Source organism: Meleagris gallopavo, chromosome 16 (genome assembly GCF_000146605.3).
Source record: "Meleagris gallopavo isolate NT-WF06-2002-E0010 breed Aviagen turkey brand Nicholas breeding stock chromosome 16, Turkey_5.1, whole genome shotgun sequence".
NCBI lineage: Eukaryota > Metazoa > Chordata > Aves > Galliformes > Phasianidae > Meleagris > Meleagris gallopavo.
The window spans coordinates 9,144,295-9,160,160 of NC_015026.2; the positions used below are offsets into that span (position 1 = coordinate 9,144,295).

The 15,866-nt window shown below is 52.4% G+C and overlaps 2 protein-coding genes across 4 annotated transcripts; one reads left to right on the top strand and one right to left on the bottom strand.

The window, feature by feature from the left end:
- The first annotated feature begins 1,391 nt into the window (after positions 1-1,391).
- On the top strand, positions 1,392-6,933 carry ARPC1B (actin related protein 2/3 complex subunit 1B). Of its 3 annotated transcripts, none has more exons than XM_003210594.4 (10): positions 1,392-1,541; positions 3,470-3,576; positions 4,186-4,290; positions 4,657-4,879; positions 5,270-5,377; positions 5,465-5,671; positions 5,977-6,052; positions 6,123-6,319; positions 6,394-6,484; positions 6,657-6,933. In XM_003210594.4, the coding sequence occupies exons 2-10, from the start codon at positions 3,513-3,515 to the stop codon at positions 6,693-6,695; spliced, it is 1,110 nt and encodes a 369-aa protein (XP_003210642.2). In that variant the 5' UTR covers positions 1,392-1,541; positions 3,470-3,512; the 3' UTR covers positions 6,696-6,933. The 3 variants fall into 3 exon arrangements, with proteins under 3 accessions (XP_003210642.2, XP_010717912.1, XP_031411723.1); XM_010719610.3 differs by having other exon boundaries at positions 1,399-1,541; positions 3,503-3,576; XM_031555863.1 differs by lacking the exon at positions 1,392-1,541 and adding an exon at positions 2,912-3,006.
- A 1,326-nt stretch (positions 6,934-8,259) lies between these two features.
- On the bottom strand, positions 8,260-13,034 carry PDAP1 (PDGFA associated protein 1). The gene is made up of 6 exons (XM_031555788.1): positions 13,004-13,034; positions 12,669-12,694; positions 10,704-10,808; positions 10,190-10,311; positions 9,258-9,409; positions 8,260-8,571 (listed from the first exon to the last, which is right to left on the bottom strand). The coding sequence occupies exons 1-6, from the start codon at positions 13,032-13,034 to the stop codon at positions 8,513-8,515; spliced, it is 495 nt and encodes a 164-aa protein (XP_031411648.1). The 3' UTR covers positions 8,260-8,512.
- Positions 13,035-15,866: the final 2,832 nt, after the last annotated feature.

A 15,866-nucleotide genomic window follows, 5' to 3' on the forward strand; every position in this document is an offset into this window, starting at 1 on the left:
GCAGAGTCACTTTTTGTGAGTTCCTTTTGCTTTTCTTTCATCTTCCACCTTTTCCCCTGGCAGTCAAGCATAGCTTTGCAATTTCCTCTCCCTTATAAGTGTAGAGTAACAACTGCTTACTCAGCTTGCAGCCTGGTGATTGCTGTGTGCAGTGACTTGGGTGGCACTGGGTTTATCAGCTAGAATGGAGTTAAATGTCTTCTGGATCAAAGTGATGCTGCCAGCCGTGGAGGATTAACAGAGGAGCCTGGCTTTGGCTTTGTTCATCTCTGCAGACACATTTCTTCTGAAGTTGCTTGTGAAAGTGTGGTGTTTAGAAAGAAATATCTACATTCTGAAATACATGGCACAAATAACATAAAAGGAGGGAGGAAAAAAGCTTCTACTGAGAGAGTGGAGAAAATGGACCTCTAAATGTCGCCTTGTTCTGCATGAAAGAGCCTGAGAAAGTAAAAGGAGCGTTTGCTCCGTGCATTGACACTGGCACTGGGTGAAACTGCCCTGGGTTACTGAGAGAGAAACGTGTGCACCAGCAATCAGATCAGAACCAGGCTGGAGATACTGATGTCAAAGAAGGACAGAGCGAGGGGAATATAAACAACCACCGCTCAAAGACAAACTGAGCTTAAATCTGCACTGTGTGCAGGTGGGGGAGCTGTGCACCTCCAGCACTGACAGCTGATTCCTCCCGTATCAGTGCACCAGTGGTTCATCTCCAGCCTTTCTCAGAGCCCCCGAGCTCTCTGAGAGCAGCAGGGTGTGGGAGGAACTTTCCCTGTAAGGAAATGAAGGGAAAGCAGCTAGGGAATTGATCCAGGCCATGAGCTGGGTTGGTCCATCACCCCAGCACTGGTTTCCTCCTCCATGGGCAGCTGAGCTCTGGGGAAAGCCAAGCAGTGCGCTCGGTGCTTCCAGCAGGCAGAGGCACGGATACCCACAGGGATAGCTGCAGCCCTCCTGCAGCGGGGAAACCCCCGGGACCCTGTTCTCCATGGGCACTGCTGTGATGGGTGTGAGGGGTGATGCATCCTTCCGTGCACGACTTCACCCTGCTCACTGCAGGGCCTTGAAACCAAAGCCCTCCCGGTGCTTACGATCAGGAGTTGTGCTTCTACGGGGAAAAGGATGCAAACCAGATGGCTGTGAAGCAGGAGGAAGAAGGAGGGATGCATGGGGTGAGCGTGGGCTCGGCGGGATGCGAAAGCAGCAGGCATCCCTGCTCGGCTCCGGGCACAGCGGGGTCCCATGGCCACGGAGGCGGTGCTGCCCCACGGATGGGCCCCGCTTCGTTGGTGCTTCCCGGTGCTGGGGAGGCCTGCTGCTGGCAGCACACGAGGGCAGGGCGGCTGCCGAGCTGCTCTGCGCTCCCCCAACGCCCACGTAAGGAAGTGGTTGCATTTCTCAGAGAGGAAAAGGGAAGTGGAGCTGCCTCGGCGGGGCAGCCAGCAACTCTCAGCGCTCACTGCGCTCTGCCCGGGCTTGGCTGTTCGTGTCGACTGCCCAGAGTCCACGAACTGCCCTGCCCTGCTCTGCTCTGCGAGGTAAGGAGTGGGAGAGAGGGGCACTCAGCTCCCCGCTTCGAAAGCTGGGAAGGGGCGAAAACCCGTTGGGATGGGGTTTGGGATGGAGGTGGGCTCACGGCTCGTGGCTTTGTCGCTGTGTTGGGGTGCTTATTACCGTGGCTGAGTGTTACTCTCGTGGCCCCGAGGCTGGAGAGCTGCAGGCAGTGCCCGGGGCTGCGGTGCCATGGAGCTGGAGCTGTGGGCCCCCTCTCGGGGCACTGCTCCAATATGAGGAAGAGGTCAGGGCTGCCCTGTTCTCTTAGGGGTGGTGATGCCTTCCTCAGGGCCGCGCTGGCTCTGGGTGCACCCGCACCAACACAGGGGTGCAGTGGGGATGGGTGTCCCCTGCAGCAGGCTGGTGACAGCCCGCAGCACCACGGGGAGCAGGAAGGCACACCGGGCTCTGTGCTTTGGACTCAGCAGTGGATGGGGGCTTTGGGGTGATGGGGATGTCCCGGGGGGTCTCTGCTCTGATGGCTGCACAGAAGGCGCAGCACAACTGAACCCAGCGCTGCTCCACTCGGCCCCCGCCTGGGTTTGGTTATCTGAGATTGGTTACCTCCTCTGAGCTCCATGGCTCTGAGCTCGGGGCTGGTGGTGGAGATAAGCGAGCAGCCCCGGGCCCACTCCCACCTACTTCTGTCAAACCCCTCTCCCTCCTTTCAGACCCTCAGCACAGGGGCAGGGGCTGAGTGGGGCCGCGGTGCCCTCCCTGCAGCGCTGTGCCCGGGGCAGCAGCGTGAGGGCTGCAGGCAGACGGGAACGGAGCACGCAGTGCTGACCGCTCCCCACCCAGCCAAAAAAGTTCTCTTTTTTTTCTGTTGTTTGTACCGAACGCTTCCGCTCCCGCTTTGACGGCTGCGGCAGAGCCCTTCCCCGCGGGGCGGGGGTGAGCACGAAGCGTGGGGAGGGAAAGCAAACGGCTCCCAGCTCCCAACCCGACCCCAAAAAGCACCGCCGCTGCCCCACGGCGCATTTCATGGCCCAGAATTGTCTGAGCAGGAGATCGATGCCGCTCACCCCGGTGGCGGTGGCCGCAGTGGTACCCACAGCACACATTGTTCCGCTCCACATCTCTGCAGCGCATCCCCACGCATCGATTTTACCCCGCGCTGCCCAATCATAGGGTCACAGCATGCTGGGCTTGGAAGAGACCTCAAAGCCCCCCCAACCCCACCCCCGGCCGTGGGCCGCTTGCCCCCTACTAGACCAGGCTGTCCAGGGCCTTCAATCCACTCCTCCCCCGGCCCCACACCCGCAGGGCTGTGCTGGGCACCCGCTCCCTTTCCAGCTCCGCGGTGCCGCCCCGTCCCGCAGCGCTCTGGCAGCAGCAGGGGAAGGGATTACTCATGGATAGGATGGAGGCGTCTCCGCCGCCAGGCTTTGGCTCTTCCTAAATGAGAGCTGGGAAGGAGCGAGCCCTGAGCGCCTCCGGCCCCGCATGGTTTGTAGGGACAGCTGGAGGGAGGGGATGTGTCTTTGGGGGTGCGATGGGTGGTGGTGGCTGCGGGGTCCCAGGACACCCACCCAGGGCCGGGGTGCCGACGTGGGTAGGAAGTCCCTGGAAGCCGTCCCACGGCAGCTTCCTGCATCGGGGTGTTATTGGTGCAATCACGGCTTCCTCCTGCCTCTCCCTGCCCCGGGGCTGGGGGGGATCCGGGTGAACGCGGATGGTGCTCTTGGGACGTGGCACTCACTGGGATGTGGCACACGGCTGTGGGATGCTCAGCGTGGGGTGCCTGGCCCTGAGACAGCACCATCTCCTCCAACACCTCACCCCAAATCTGAGCTCCTCAGAGCAGCCATCAGCTTCACTGGGGCAGACTCTGAGCTCGGAGCCCCCAGGGATACCAACAAGGGATTTGTGGAGATGGAAAAGGGGTCCTCCATTGGCTTTGTCCCCACAGTCACGCGTCCCAACAATTTCATCCTGCTCCCAGCCCGCACGCCATGGCCTACCACAGCTTCTTGCTGGAGCCCATCAGCTGCCATGCCTGGAATAAGGACCGGACCCGTAAGTACCCAAGCCCCAGACCCCTACAGACAGCCCAAAGCACCGACAGCACAATTTTGGGGGTGGGCATCGCATCCCTGCCAGGACCGAATGTCCCCACTGTAGCTGAGTTTGGGGCAGAGAGTGTTGCTGTGCAGGTGGGTTTTGGGGTCAGCTTAGGATATGTCCCAGTTCCTTGCTCACACCCCCTCAGTCCCACTGAAGGGGAGGGAGCGGAGCAGAGCCAGTGATTCATGGCCGATGGCATTTCCCGGCCACGTACAGGGGATGTGGGAGAGAACAAAAAGGGCTTTCTGTGATGGGGCCGCTGTGCAGGGCAGGATGGGGCCAGCGGGCGCCAAACACCCACAGCCATCCCAACCCATCCCTCCCAGCCGAGCCCTGGGACCGGGGCACAGGGAATGTTGAGCTGTGGGGTTTGGGGGTTTGCCCTTTCTGCCCAGCAGATGTTGAAGCACATCAGTTTGCAGCAGAGCCCAGCACCAGGATGGGTCCCTCCTGTGCCCTCGGGACCCTGGGCATGGGAAGGGCTGTGTGTGTGACAGGGATGCATCGAGCCTTGGCTGACCCTGCAAGTGTGGGGTCATCAGAACTGCTTTCACCCCACAGAGATCGCGCTCTGCCCCAATAACCACGAGGTGCACATCTACCGCAAGGACGGGGCCAAGTGGAGCAAGGTGCACGAGCTGAAGGAGCACAACGGGCAGGTGACAGGTGAGTGTCTGGGGATGGATGGGGACGTAGGTGGCTGTGCCCTGAGGTGGGTCCCAACCCCACTCGGTGACACTAGTGGCCTTGGGACAGGGGTTGTGGGGGAAAGAGCAGGTTGTGTCCAGTGTTCCTGGTCCCCATTCAGTGTGTCAGGAGGCACCCAGGGATGGGATGGGAAATGGCGAGAGAGATGGCATGAGAAGACTGTAGAAGGGTTGGGACTAATTGGATTGGGGGAGTATAGCAGAGAAGAACTTAGGGGCAGAGGGCAGCCGCTTCTCCACCTTCAGATGGCCTCCATCCCCTCGTGCCCTGTCCCCATCTGCACAGCTCCCCCAACATCACTGCCTACCCCCTTCTGCCTTCCAGGCATTGACTGGGCTCCTGAGAGCAACCGGCTGGTGACGTGCGGGACCGACCGCAATGCCTACGTCTGGACCCTGAAGGGCAACGTCTGGAAACCCACCCTGGTCATCCTAAGGATCAACCGGGCCGCCCGCTGCGTTAAGTGGTCCCCCAAGGAGAACAAGTTTGCTGTGGGCAGCGGCTCCCGGCTCATCTCCATCTGCTACTTTGAGCAGGAGAATGACTGGTGAGCGGCCTTGAGGCCACCATCCTGCACTGGGTAGGGATGGATGGAGGGGAAGAGGGTGGGGAGATGGATGGTTGGATGGATGGAGAGGTGGAGGTGGGGGAGAGGGATGGAGGGGGGTGGATGGATGATGGACTGGAGGTGGAGGTGAGATAGGGGAGTCAGAGAGGAGATGGAGGAAGCAGCAGAGGAGGAGCCTGACGGATAGGTGGAGAGAGGTGCTGCAGGACCCAACAGCTGGGGACACAGCACTGTCCCTATGGCCTGGCAGCTGACACAGGCTGGTAGCAAAGGCAGTTCATGGAGGCCCCAACCGCTCCCAGACAGCAGTCTGAGAGCCCTGCAGTGTGCCTGGGGGCTTTGGGAGTATCGACACTCCTCTCCCTGCAGGTGGGTGTGCAAGCACATCAAGAAGCCCATCCGCTCCACGGTGCTCAGCCTGGACTGGCATCCCAACAACGTGCTGCTGGCCGCCGGCTCCTGCGACTTCAAGTGCCGGTGAGGGGAAAAGGGGGAACTCCAGGGATAACACAGGGCTGTATGAGGCGAGCAGGGATTGCTGCATGGTGGTCTCCTCCCTCCCAGGATCTTCTCAGCCTACATCAAGGAGGTGGAGGAGCGGCCCAGCCCTACGCCGTGGGGCTCCAAGATGCCCTTTGGGGAGCTGATGTTTGAGTCGAGCAGCAGCTGTGGGTGGGTGCACAGCATCTGCTTCTCAGCCAGCGGCAACCGCGTGGCCTGGGTGAGCCACGACAGCACCCTCTGCCTCGCCGATGCCAACAAGAAGATGGCGTAAGCAGGGCTGGGGCTGCAGGGAGGATTTGGGGGGAACCTGGGAAAGCTTTTGGGATGGGGTGGGCTACGCAGTGATTTATGGCTGCCCAGGTTTGGGAGGGCAGCTGCTTTTCTGTGGTCTGGATGGTCCCCAGAATGATGCAGGGGTGGAGCTGGGGTGGGGGTGAAGGGCTGAGTGGAGCTGGGTGCAGGAGGAGGCACAGCCTCTCCTTGCAGCATCACAGCCCCACTCCCACGTCATGAGCTGCACCGGGCTCAGCAGGGCCTCAGCTCACTGCTCGTGCTTTGTCCCTCCCTTTCAGCGTTGCCTCCCTTTGCACCGAGACCCTTCCTCTCCTGGCCGTCACCTTCATCACTGAGAGCAGCCTGGTGGCCGCGGTGAGTTGGGCTGGGCTGAGGGTGGGCACCACACTGGGCGATTCTGAGCAGGACCACCACTTCCCCGCAGGGCCATGACTGCTACCCCATGCTGTTCACCTATGAAGAGGGCCCGGGCACGCTGAGCTTTGGGGGGAAGCTGGACGTCCCCAAGCAGAGCTCCCAGCGTGGCCTCACTGCCCGCGAGCGCTTCCAGAACCTGGATAAGAAGGCGAGCTCCGACACGGCCAACGCTGCGCTGGATACAGTGCACAAGAACAGCATCAGGTGCTACCGGGTGTCTGTGAGGGGGTGGGAAGGTCCGGGGCTGCAGTCTGACCTCCCACCCCTGTTCTCCACAGCCAGATCTCCGTGCTGGCAGGGGGCAAAGCCAACTGCTCACAGTTCTGCACCACGGGGATGGACGGCGGCATGAGCATCTGGGATGTCAAGGTGAGGCCCTCCCGAGCCCCCCGACCACATCAGTCCCTTCTTAGCCCCAGCTCAGTGTAATCAATGCCCCCAACAATGCTCATCCTGCCCTGGGGTCCCCCAGTCTGGGGTCTGCGCTGCTCTGCTCACTTTGGGAAGTAAGAAAGCAGTTGGTTAACAATTTCTGTTTCAGAGCCTGGAGTCGGCGCTGAAGGATCTCAGAATCAAATGAAGGACACAGCCAGGAGGTCCCGGCTGCAGCTGCCCCTGCTCTGCTGCTCCACTGCTGCACTCCCTTTGCCCCATGCTCCCGGCTGCCAGCCAGCCCTGGGCTGTTCTAACACAGAGATAAAGGTGGTGGTTGTTTGTTTGTTTGTTTTTACTATTTTTGTTACCATCCTAACCGATGCTGGTCATACATCGCTTTATGAATTCAATAATAAAGTAGACGTTTTCCCATGTAAACTCAATGTTTTTCTTCTTCTTTAAGCATTTTAATGTGAATACACGTGATTACAGCATGTTGTAAGGTTTAATTGCATGGGCTCAGGTTAACACAGCTCCTGGCAGCGCTCCTCCATGCGGAGCAGCCCTTACACTGACGACAGCCCCAGGAGGGATCCTTGCTGGCAGCACTGGGATGGTGACATTCGAGTCACCCCATGATTCTGAGCTCTGGTCCATTCTCCCATAATGGAGCTGCATTCTAGGAAAGTCAGGAAAAGATTTTTACGTGTGACCCACCCCAGTGCACCTGAACCAGCCCCTTTCTCCCTTCCCTCCACGTGAGGCCCCAGCCACTTCCTTTTGCTCCAAGGCCCACCCCAAATTTCCGACCTGATCCTCTGGTTCCACCTCAGTTCTTGATAAGGCTGAGAATTGTGGGGTCCCACCACAAGGCACCAGATTGTAGCATCCCCTGCCAGCCCCACGCTGTGACGCAGCCCAGCTGACAGGGCAGCAGCACAGGGATGGCTTTCTGACACACTGAGCTCAATAGCAGCCTGAAGGTAACTGTTTTCTCCTCTCTGCTAACCAGATTGTGCAAGATGTCCATCAGAGAACAGCAAGAAAAGCTTTTTGCCTTCGGGCTGCAGCTGCCGATAGGGCTCCTGAACCCTGAGCCAAACTCAACATCATAATCAGCAGAGAGAAGCAGCAAGGCAGCAGACACAAAAATCACTGCAACACCACACTGCTGCTGCACTGTGTGTTTTAGCAGTTCATTTACACAAGGCAATTCTGATAATTTACATTTTAATCAGCCAAATATACAAGTTTTGTTGTTTTTCCTTTTTTTTTCCATTAACTTCATCGAGGTGGGTTTGTTTTTTTTTTTCCATCTGGGTCTGATACAATTCATGATATTTTTTTTTTCCTTTAAACAAAGGATAATGTGGTTAAAAACTGGCACTATCCCTAATCAGGTGAAGGAAAAAAAAAAAATGAAGAGGAGGGAAAAGGTGGAGACTGGCTGTGAGAAAGGAGGGGTGAAAATGGGAAGGAACAGAACACTCCAGATGTCCATGAAGTCAGGCTCCCAGATTACACTGCAACACCCTGCAGTAAAAGTTTAAGGGCAGTATGCCCACAAGAATCCCACAGATACGTTATCCTTTGGGTTTTCATGAGCAAGTCAAAGCTCCCCACCCCATGTGCCCCACCCCACAATGACCCCACAATCTATTTTCTTGCAATCTAATATTTGAAGCATCTCCCCTCCCACACGGCTCCCTCCCACCCTCCCCCCCCACCCTCTCGTCTACGAGTTCTTAAACCTAAAAACAGCAAAAACATTCAGGTTTTCAAACTGTTACAGAGAATTGCTGTTGAGCACAGTTTTGCACCGAGGATAGCAGCTGCCCCTAACCCCAAATGGAAATTGTGCCAGGATGAAGACAAAACACATTGTCAGTGTCTCTTGGAGGTGAAGGTGACTTCGATGCCGCAGCACACCCTACGTGGCATCTATGGTATGCAACACGACAGAGGTCCTGGCAGGCACCAGGCACGGTTCCCTGGCGTTTCCTCCTCTTGCATGTCCTGTGCTTACTTGTTAAGGGATAGTGACTGCAGTCTTTTACCTGCCATGGCCGCTTCATCTTTTGCTGGAGGAGGAAAAGAACAGAGGTGTCATCGTTTCACAGTGCACATCAGGGACTGCTGGTAGCCTAAGAGCTGCAGAGGTTGAAATCTTGCGACCTACACCGAAATAACCGAGGAAAAATTCTGACCCTCCCCACTAATCTCTGGTAGGGTCCCTCCAGGCTTCACAGGAGCAGCCCTCCCTACACCTTCCTTACGTTCTGTGCCTCTCTTCAGGCTTCTGCAAACTACCCTGATTCTGCTGCATCAATTTCCCTGTGGAAGTCACTAAGAACACATTCATTAGAGTTCTGTCTCACATCTATCAGAGCCAAAGAGGAAATCCAGGCAGGGGAAGACTGCTGCAAATTTCCTGTGCAGTTTGTATCCCCAGCACGCGATGCAGATAAATCACACCCAGCACAAGGAACTCAATAAATCCCCAAATACGAGCAAGCACTGCCTGGGAGGCTGAGCTTGCAGATACAGAGCAGTTCCCTTCTCGCCTGCCTTCTCCCAGTTCAGACATCCTATGGCTTTATAGGAATGAAACACCCAAGCCTGGCTTTGATGAACAGAGTTGCAACAACACACAGCAACACCATGCAGGAGGTGAGGGATTACAGCACGTGATATCAGAAATCATGCCTCAAGGCAGTGCAACTATTGCAAAAGAGAAGTAAGAGGATGTGATTAATTACTCTCTAACCTTTTCTTTCTTCTTCTTTCTTCCTGGCAGCTTCTTCCCTTTGCTTCCGAATGATGGCTAGTCGGGCAAGATCTGCCTTGGCTTGCTCTGTTTTACCAGCTAGGTGCATTTTCATGTATCTTTCTTTTGCCTTTTGTTTCTCTATTTCCTCTCTGTTTGAGTGAAACACACCAGTTGTTAGAATATGCAGGGAAGCATGCAGGTACAGATGTACTCTGTGGGAGGCTTTCTGACTGGGATGGAAGGTGAGTGCAGAGACAGACTGCCTACCAAGGCTGTGGGACCCCGTCACCACTTTTCAAGCACAAGTTATACCTCGTGTGGTGTTTGATGAGAGATGGAGAGAAGCAGAAGGTTTTATACCTTCAGCTAAATAAGAGCTGACACACAATGAGGTCAAAGGAATTACTCCCAGGCTGCACAGCACTACAACATTTTTTTCCCCAGAAAAGTACACCTCGAGGTAACTCTGCCGAGGCCTATCCCAAATAATTCATCTTAAACAACCTATTTAAAACAAGCAACATTAAATTTTTCACTCTGAAACTCTCAATTGCTAAATTAAAGTACAGGATTACACTTGGGCTTCTCATCTTATTCACCAGCTCAAACAAAAATTGCACTATGACCTCAGGAACCTGGGAAATCAGTACCTGTCACAGGGGCACCTTCTGCAGCAGGATTAAAGAAGACCCAAGCGTGACCTCAGGTTAATGAATTTTAGTTACATCAGATTTTTTGGCATAAAACTTCAGGAAAGAAATGGACTGCATCTGCTTCACAGCAACAAATCTCACTCAGCACAAGTGGCTGAGCTGCCTATCCTCAGGATGGACACAGTGACAGGCACAGAACAGGCAACTTCTTTGTCAGGAAAGGCAGTTTTGAATGGCAGTGAATCCTGCCTGTTTGCTGCTGCAGGAAAAACTCACCGCTCTCGTCGTGAGAGCTCCTTGGGTCCATCCAGGTCCAGCTGAGTTACTTTTTTGGTTGTCTGAATTACACGATTGGGATTCTCTATGTCTATCAAGCCTTCCACTCCTTTGCGTTTTTGCTAAGATTCAAGAAAAAGAGGAAGGTTAAGAAACTCTGTAATACCCAGAATTATCTTGCACTGGAATTTACCAGATACACTGCAACACAACCAGAAGTAGCATACAAAGTGCCTTCACTACCAAACAATAATCAAGATTTATACTACCAGATACCTTTAGTCTCTTTTGACATCTTCTCACCTTTGCATTTTACTTACAAAATACACAAATTATCACTTTCAGAACAAAATGCAGTCAAGAAAGTTTTTCTGGCTTCTAAAAATGGCTCTTCCATAAAAGATTTACCACAGATGGCTCTCAAACTGAACTCCAATTCAAGAATATGCATCTATCTCACACCCCAAGAATCCCGATAGTGAAAATGCATTAAGTGTCCTGAGAATTATAATACCTGATAATCATCATCATCTTCATCGCTCTCATCTGAATCTAAAGACTTCTTGTCCTTTTTTGGGTCCCCTGTTGCTCCTTCACCTTCTTCTTGCTCCTCTTCTTCCTACAAAACCACACGAAATGAGATACAACATGTCCATACAAAACTCAAATCCTACCGTGACTTTTAAATGAATCTCAATTCTGGAGGAGTGGCACACAGCTTTGAGAACACTGGTGCTCCAGACATGGCCCTCACAACACCAAGGGTGCCCTGCTCTTGCAGAACGAGAACTGCTTCTCAGCACAGTAAGCATCACCTGCCCCAGCAGATCTCTAAACAACTCTGCTGTTCTCCCTGTGTACCAGACTGGGAAAGTTATTGTAAGACAGAAAAGGCACTTTGCTTCCTCCAGATGAAGAATCTCCAGGATAATTTTGGCCTGGGTTTCCAGTGAACAGCATCTCAAGGACTGGAATCTGCAGGGATGGAGCTTACAGGTGCACTAGATAGAAATTCCACAAAAGAGCAAATTGCCAGCCACCAACCAAAAGAGCATTACCCAAAGAAGGCAGCCTCTTTAGCACAGCTTTTACTAAGCAGAATCTAGGAATTAATTTGTAAATCATTAGAAGATAAGATTAGAAGAACCAACAAGGGTGTGAATAGCTTGTTTTACTATTACCAAATATCCCTCAACAGAGCAATTGTCAAAGCAGATAAACTACAGGCAGAAAGAGGAGTAATTCTGTATAGTTTTTATAAGCTTCCCCCAACGAAACTGGGCTAGATGTAACCATCATTACATGGTACGGATGATCACAAAGAAAACAGCAAGAAATCCTTCTCATGAAGCACTCCTCTGAAGTTTTTTTTATTTGCAACAAGACAGACACCTCACGGGGGTTCCTGCAGAGAGCTGGTTCTGTTCTGTTTCCAGTTGGCATTTATATTAATAACTTGGAAACAGAGAAGTAAGTGAACTTAAAGTTGTGAATGACACAGTACAAGCAGGAGCTGGAATCATTCTAGAAACAGGATCAGAATGATAAGTGACTTCTGTAGCTGGAAAGATGGCACAAAACCAAGAAGAGCTATACTTTGGAAGAAGGCATCAAAGTTGGAGTACCTGGCTAAGCAGCAAATTAAACACAATTAAAACATCCAAAAGGAGCCAGCAATATAGCTCAAAACTGCTTGAAAGACTAATCTTTTCCTGGGATTTACTCATCAGTATTTCCTATATGGGGTATAATTATCCTGCTGTTGTCAGTGCTGTGAGGTTTCAGCTGGAAGAGTGTATTTGGGCTTAGGCAGCACTTTCAGAAAGTCACATTAAAATAGCAGTGAGAGTGCCATCATAGCTGAGATAATTTGGCAACACAAGAGAGCAAGTTCTGCAACAAGTAGTCATGCCTTTTCTAACGCCAGTCCAGTAGCTGCAGGGGAGGGAGGACTACGATCCTGTGCTGGGGTACAGAAGTGCACAAAAAAGGAACTCAAGCCAGAAAATGCTATTACATCTTCCTACAAGTCAGAGCCACAGGAGAAAACCGTGTGTACAGAAAGAAATCCGAGGAACTTAGGTAAGATTAGAAGAGAAAGAGCAAATATTGTAATTTCTGTATATGAAAAGAAGTCAACATGTGAGCCTCTTTTCTCCATAGCCAAGCTGCAGAACAGGAATAAAAGAAGTGAGCTCACACTGGAGAATGATGAATTATTGAGGGAAAGGATGCCTAGAGCTGCTGTGTGATTGTCTTCCTTATCCTGCAACCTTCACAGCACTGACTGGATGACCAACCTGGCCTCACTTCTGTGAGGAACTGGGCTGGACCACTCTTCGGGGTCTCCCCAGCCACAGGCATTCAGAATCCATGCTGTAATCACCGAATGATTAAGCTGACATTTCTCATGAACTGCAAATGAAGCATGCTGTACAAGTACAAGTGCTGTAAGTACATAATCAAGGCAAATACATACCCTTGCCTTTTGTTTTCTGCTTGGAGCTGTGCATCAATCTCTTCAGGACTTGTGTACTGTCTCGCTCGGCCTTTATGGCCTCCTTTTCTACCTGCACAAACAGAAATAATTAAGAAAAATAAATAGTTTAGTGATAAGTTTTCAGGATGCTTAACTCCTCCTTCAGCACACTAGCTTTTTGATGCACATAAGGCAAGCCAAAAGAGCTGCTCTGACAAGAAACAAAGACACGTGGAACTTGCCTGTCTCAATGAAATACTCCAGGAATTTTGAATATATTACATAGAGAACAGGGATCACTATTTCACAGAAAGACATTCAGAGAATCTTCTCACTTGGGTTGGATTTGGAGGCACTGGAGCCCATCTACTCACCACCTCAACTACGTGCAAGTTTGCCCTGCAGACAGCAAGGCAGGAGGGGCTGCCCAAAGGATTGCTGGCGAGCAGCTCTCAGCCCCAGCTCTGCTCTCTGCATTTCCAACACAGCAGGAATTGCAGCGTGCTCCTGTGGCAGCAGCTGTTACAGCCAGCTAACCCAACAAGCTCGCCTCCTCAGCCCCTCCCCTGCACTGAGGCTGTGCCAAGAGAAAATAAGAAGCCAATTGGACAAAAGCTTCGGGAATGATAATGAGAACTGAGGAACTACTAAAAGGAGCCTCCACGTTTTACTGCTTTATAAGGAAAAATGAAAACAAGCTCTAGAAATCAGGAAGAGGGGAGAGCCAGCTTAGCTGGTCAGACTGCCATGCTAAGCTCTGCTTTCAACCCTATCACTGCTTCCTGCAAGTTGCTGCTCCATTTATGTTACAGCTCAAATACCCGCTGGTAAAAGCCAGCTGGAGAGCTCAAAGCACAACTGGTGCACAGGACCAGCAGAGAGCAAACAGCTCAGATGCGAGAGCTCTGTTACTGCAGGTGTCTTCATTTGCCAAACAGCAGGAAAGCCACGTGCTCCCTCTCCCTCCCCACATCACCTGCAAGGGAGAAGGAAACCTCAAAGAGGTGCAGAAAGGAGAGCAGGACACACGGGAGAGATCCATCATGGCCACACTGCTGCATCACAGTCATGCCTGGATGTGTTTGCTGGACTTGGAAGGACAGGATGGATCAGAGCAGACTGCCTTGGCAGGCTTTAGAAATCCAACATTTTCTGACCAGTTCTCCTAGCTCAGCAAACTCTCATACACTGAGCTTGGTAAAAGCTGAGCCATGAAATAAATTCTCTCCAAACCCTGACTACAAAGCCTTGCAGACACTCCGAGGTGTTTTCCTTCCATGAAATGAGGGAAGGTAGAAAATAGAATTCCCTATATTGTTTTGGAAGCTTGTGGGTGCTCAAACTTCAAATGCAACCAAAGCTCTGCTGCAGCCCAACACCTGTGCTTTCAGCTCCCCTGCTCCCAGCCCCCTCACGTGGCACCACCAACACGATGGGAATGAGAGCTGCCAGGAGACATTACATCACTGCCTGGCAAATGACATCACTCTAAAAGCAACAACACTCTAAAAGCAAGTGAGGTACTTGACACACCACGCAGCACCACAAAAATCTAAACAGACCGAAGCAACGCTGTGCTACAGAGTTAACATATCCCAGGCACTCTCCTTGCTTAGCAGAAAGATTTTACACTAGGCTCAGAATTGAAGAATGCAGCAGTGTTATTTCTGTAAATATCCATGCAGTAGAGAAAAGCATCTCCAGAGAAATTATCTTAAAAACAAATGCTTGAAAAGAAATAAGCTGAAGAATCAGAGCCCCCACTCCCGGCAAGTTGAGCACAGGCTGCCAGTTCATGTCTGCCACTGCAGGTCCATGCCCAGTTTCCATTTGTAAAACAGAATGATTCTCATTCTCCCCTGCAAAGTGCTATTTGAATACAATAACCTGCAGATTTTGACTGCAGTAAAGATGCCTGATGTCTCAGGCACGTGTGTTGTAATAAATGTCTTCAGCTTCAAACAGCACAGTGAAGGAACTTTAATGGAAGAGAATGGAAAAACAGTGAAGGAACTGCATTCATTTTGAAGCAAAGTGTTCAACAAATGAACAAAATAATCAGAAGTAATCCTGTAACAAAATGTATTACTACCTATACTAATGTATTATTACCTAACCCCCCCTATATTTTATATTAAATTGACTGCAGGAGTCCACTTCTCTGCTACCAATAATATAATTACAATAACTCCTCCTAATTTTTGGGGTGAAAAAACGCGAAGATCCTTCTTTTCCCAAGAAAAGAAAGGTAGGAAAGAATCACCTTGAAACATACAATGAAACAGAGAGCAGATGGAGCTCAGCTACACGGCATTTACATACAGTTACCAGGAGTAAAACCCACCACAGCTATTTGCCTTCACAAAAATACAGGAAAGCTTCAGATCCACCTCCTAAGATCGTGTAAATGAATACAAGATAAGAGCTTGAAGAAAATACAAATAGGGAAGATTTAATGAAACTAAAGCTTGGGAAATGCTAATGAAATAAATTGGCAAAAACTACAGAGAAGATGATGAGGCCGGGCTTACATTCATGAACGTGCCTGGGATTTCATAAACGCTCACACAGGAGCCAATTATGCAGATGGTGCATCTGAAGAAGGTTCTGGGTGGATCCAGCTCAGACCTGACGGTGTCATTCCCTCATTACATCTCCTTAATCACAAGAACAAGTCGGTACCCGCACCGCGGAGCCACAAGAAAGGAGCAGCGCTCGGAGCCCCCGATGCCGGGCCCAACCCCGCTGCCTCGTGGGGCTGCTCCTGCCCGGCCGCTGCCGTGAGAGCACCGAGACGTTCGGGCTGCGGAGCCCCAGGGCTCGGTTGCCTCTGCGTGGCTGCAACGCGGGGAGCTCCGCACAAATCCCTCCTCCATAAAGACCTGAAAGCTGGGCGGGGGGAGCGGGACCCTCAGTAATGCGGGGCGGGGGTGGGAGAGGAGAGACGGCCCGCGAGGCCCGAGCTGGGGGGAGGACACCTCCGTTCCTCCCGACCGTCCGCAGCCGACGCGAGAAGGACGAGGCTCCTCGAGAGGCAACGAGGGCCGGTTCTGCGCCCCACGAGGTGACGAGGGGCGGGATTCTCCCCCGTGAGATAAGGAGGCCCGGAGCCCCGTCCTGAAGTAAGGAAGGACGCGTTCCTCCCCCCGCCCGGTACCGAGCGCCGCGCCGCCCCCGCCCGGCCCCCACCTCCTTTCG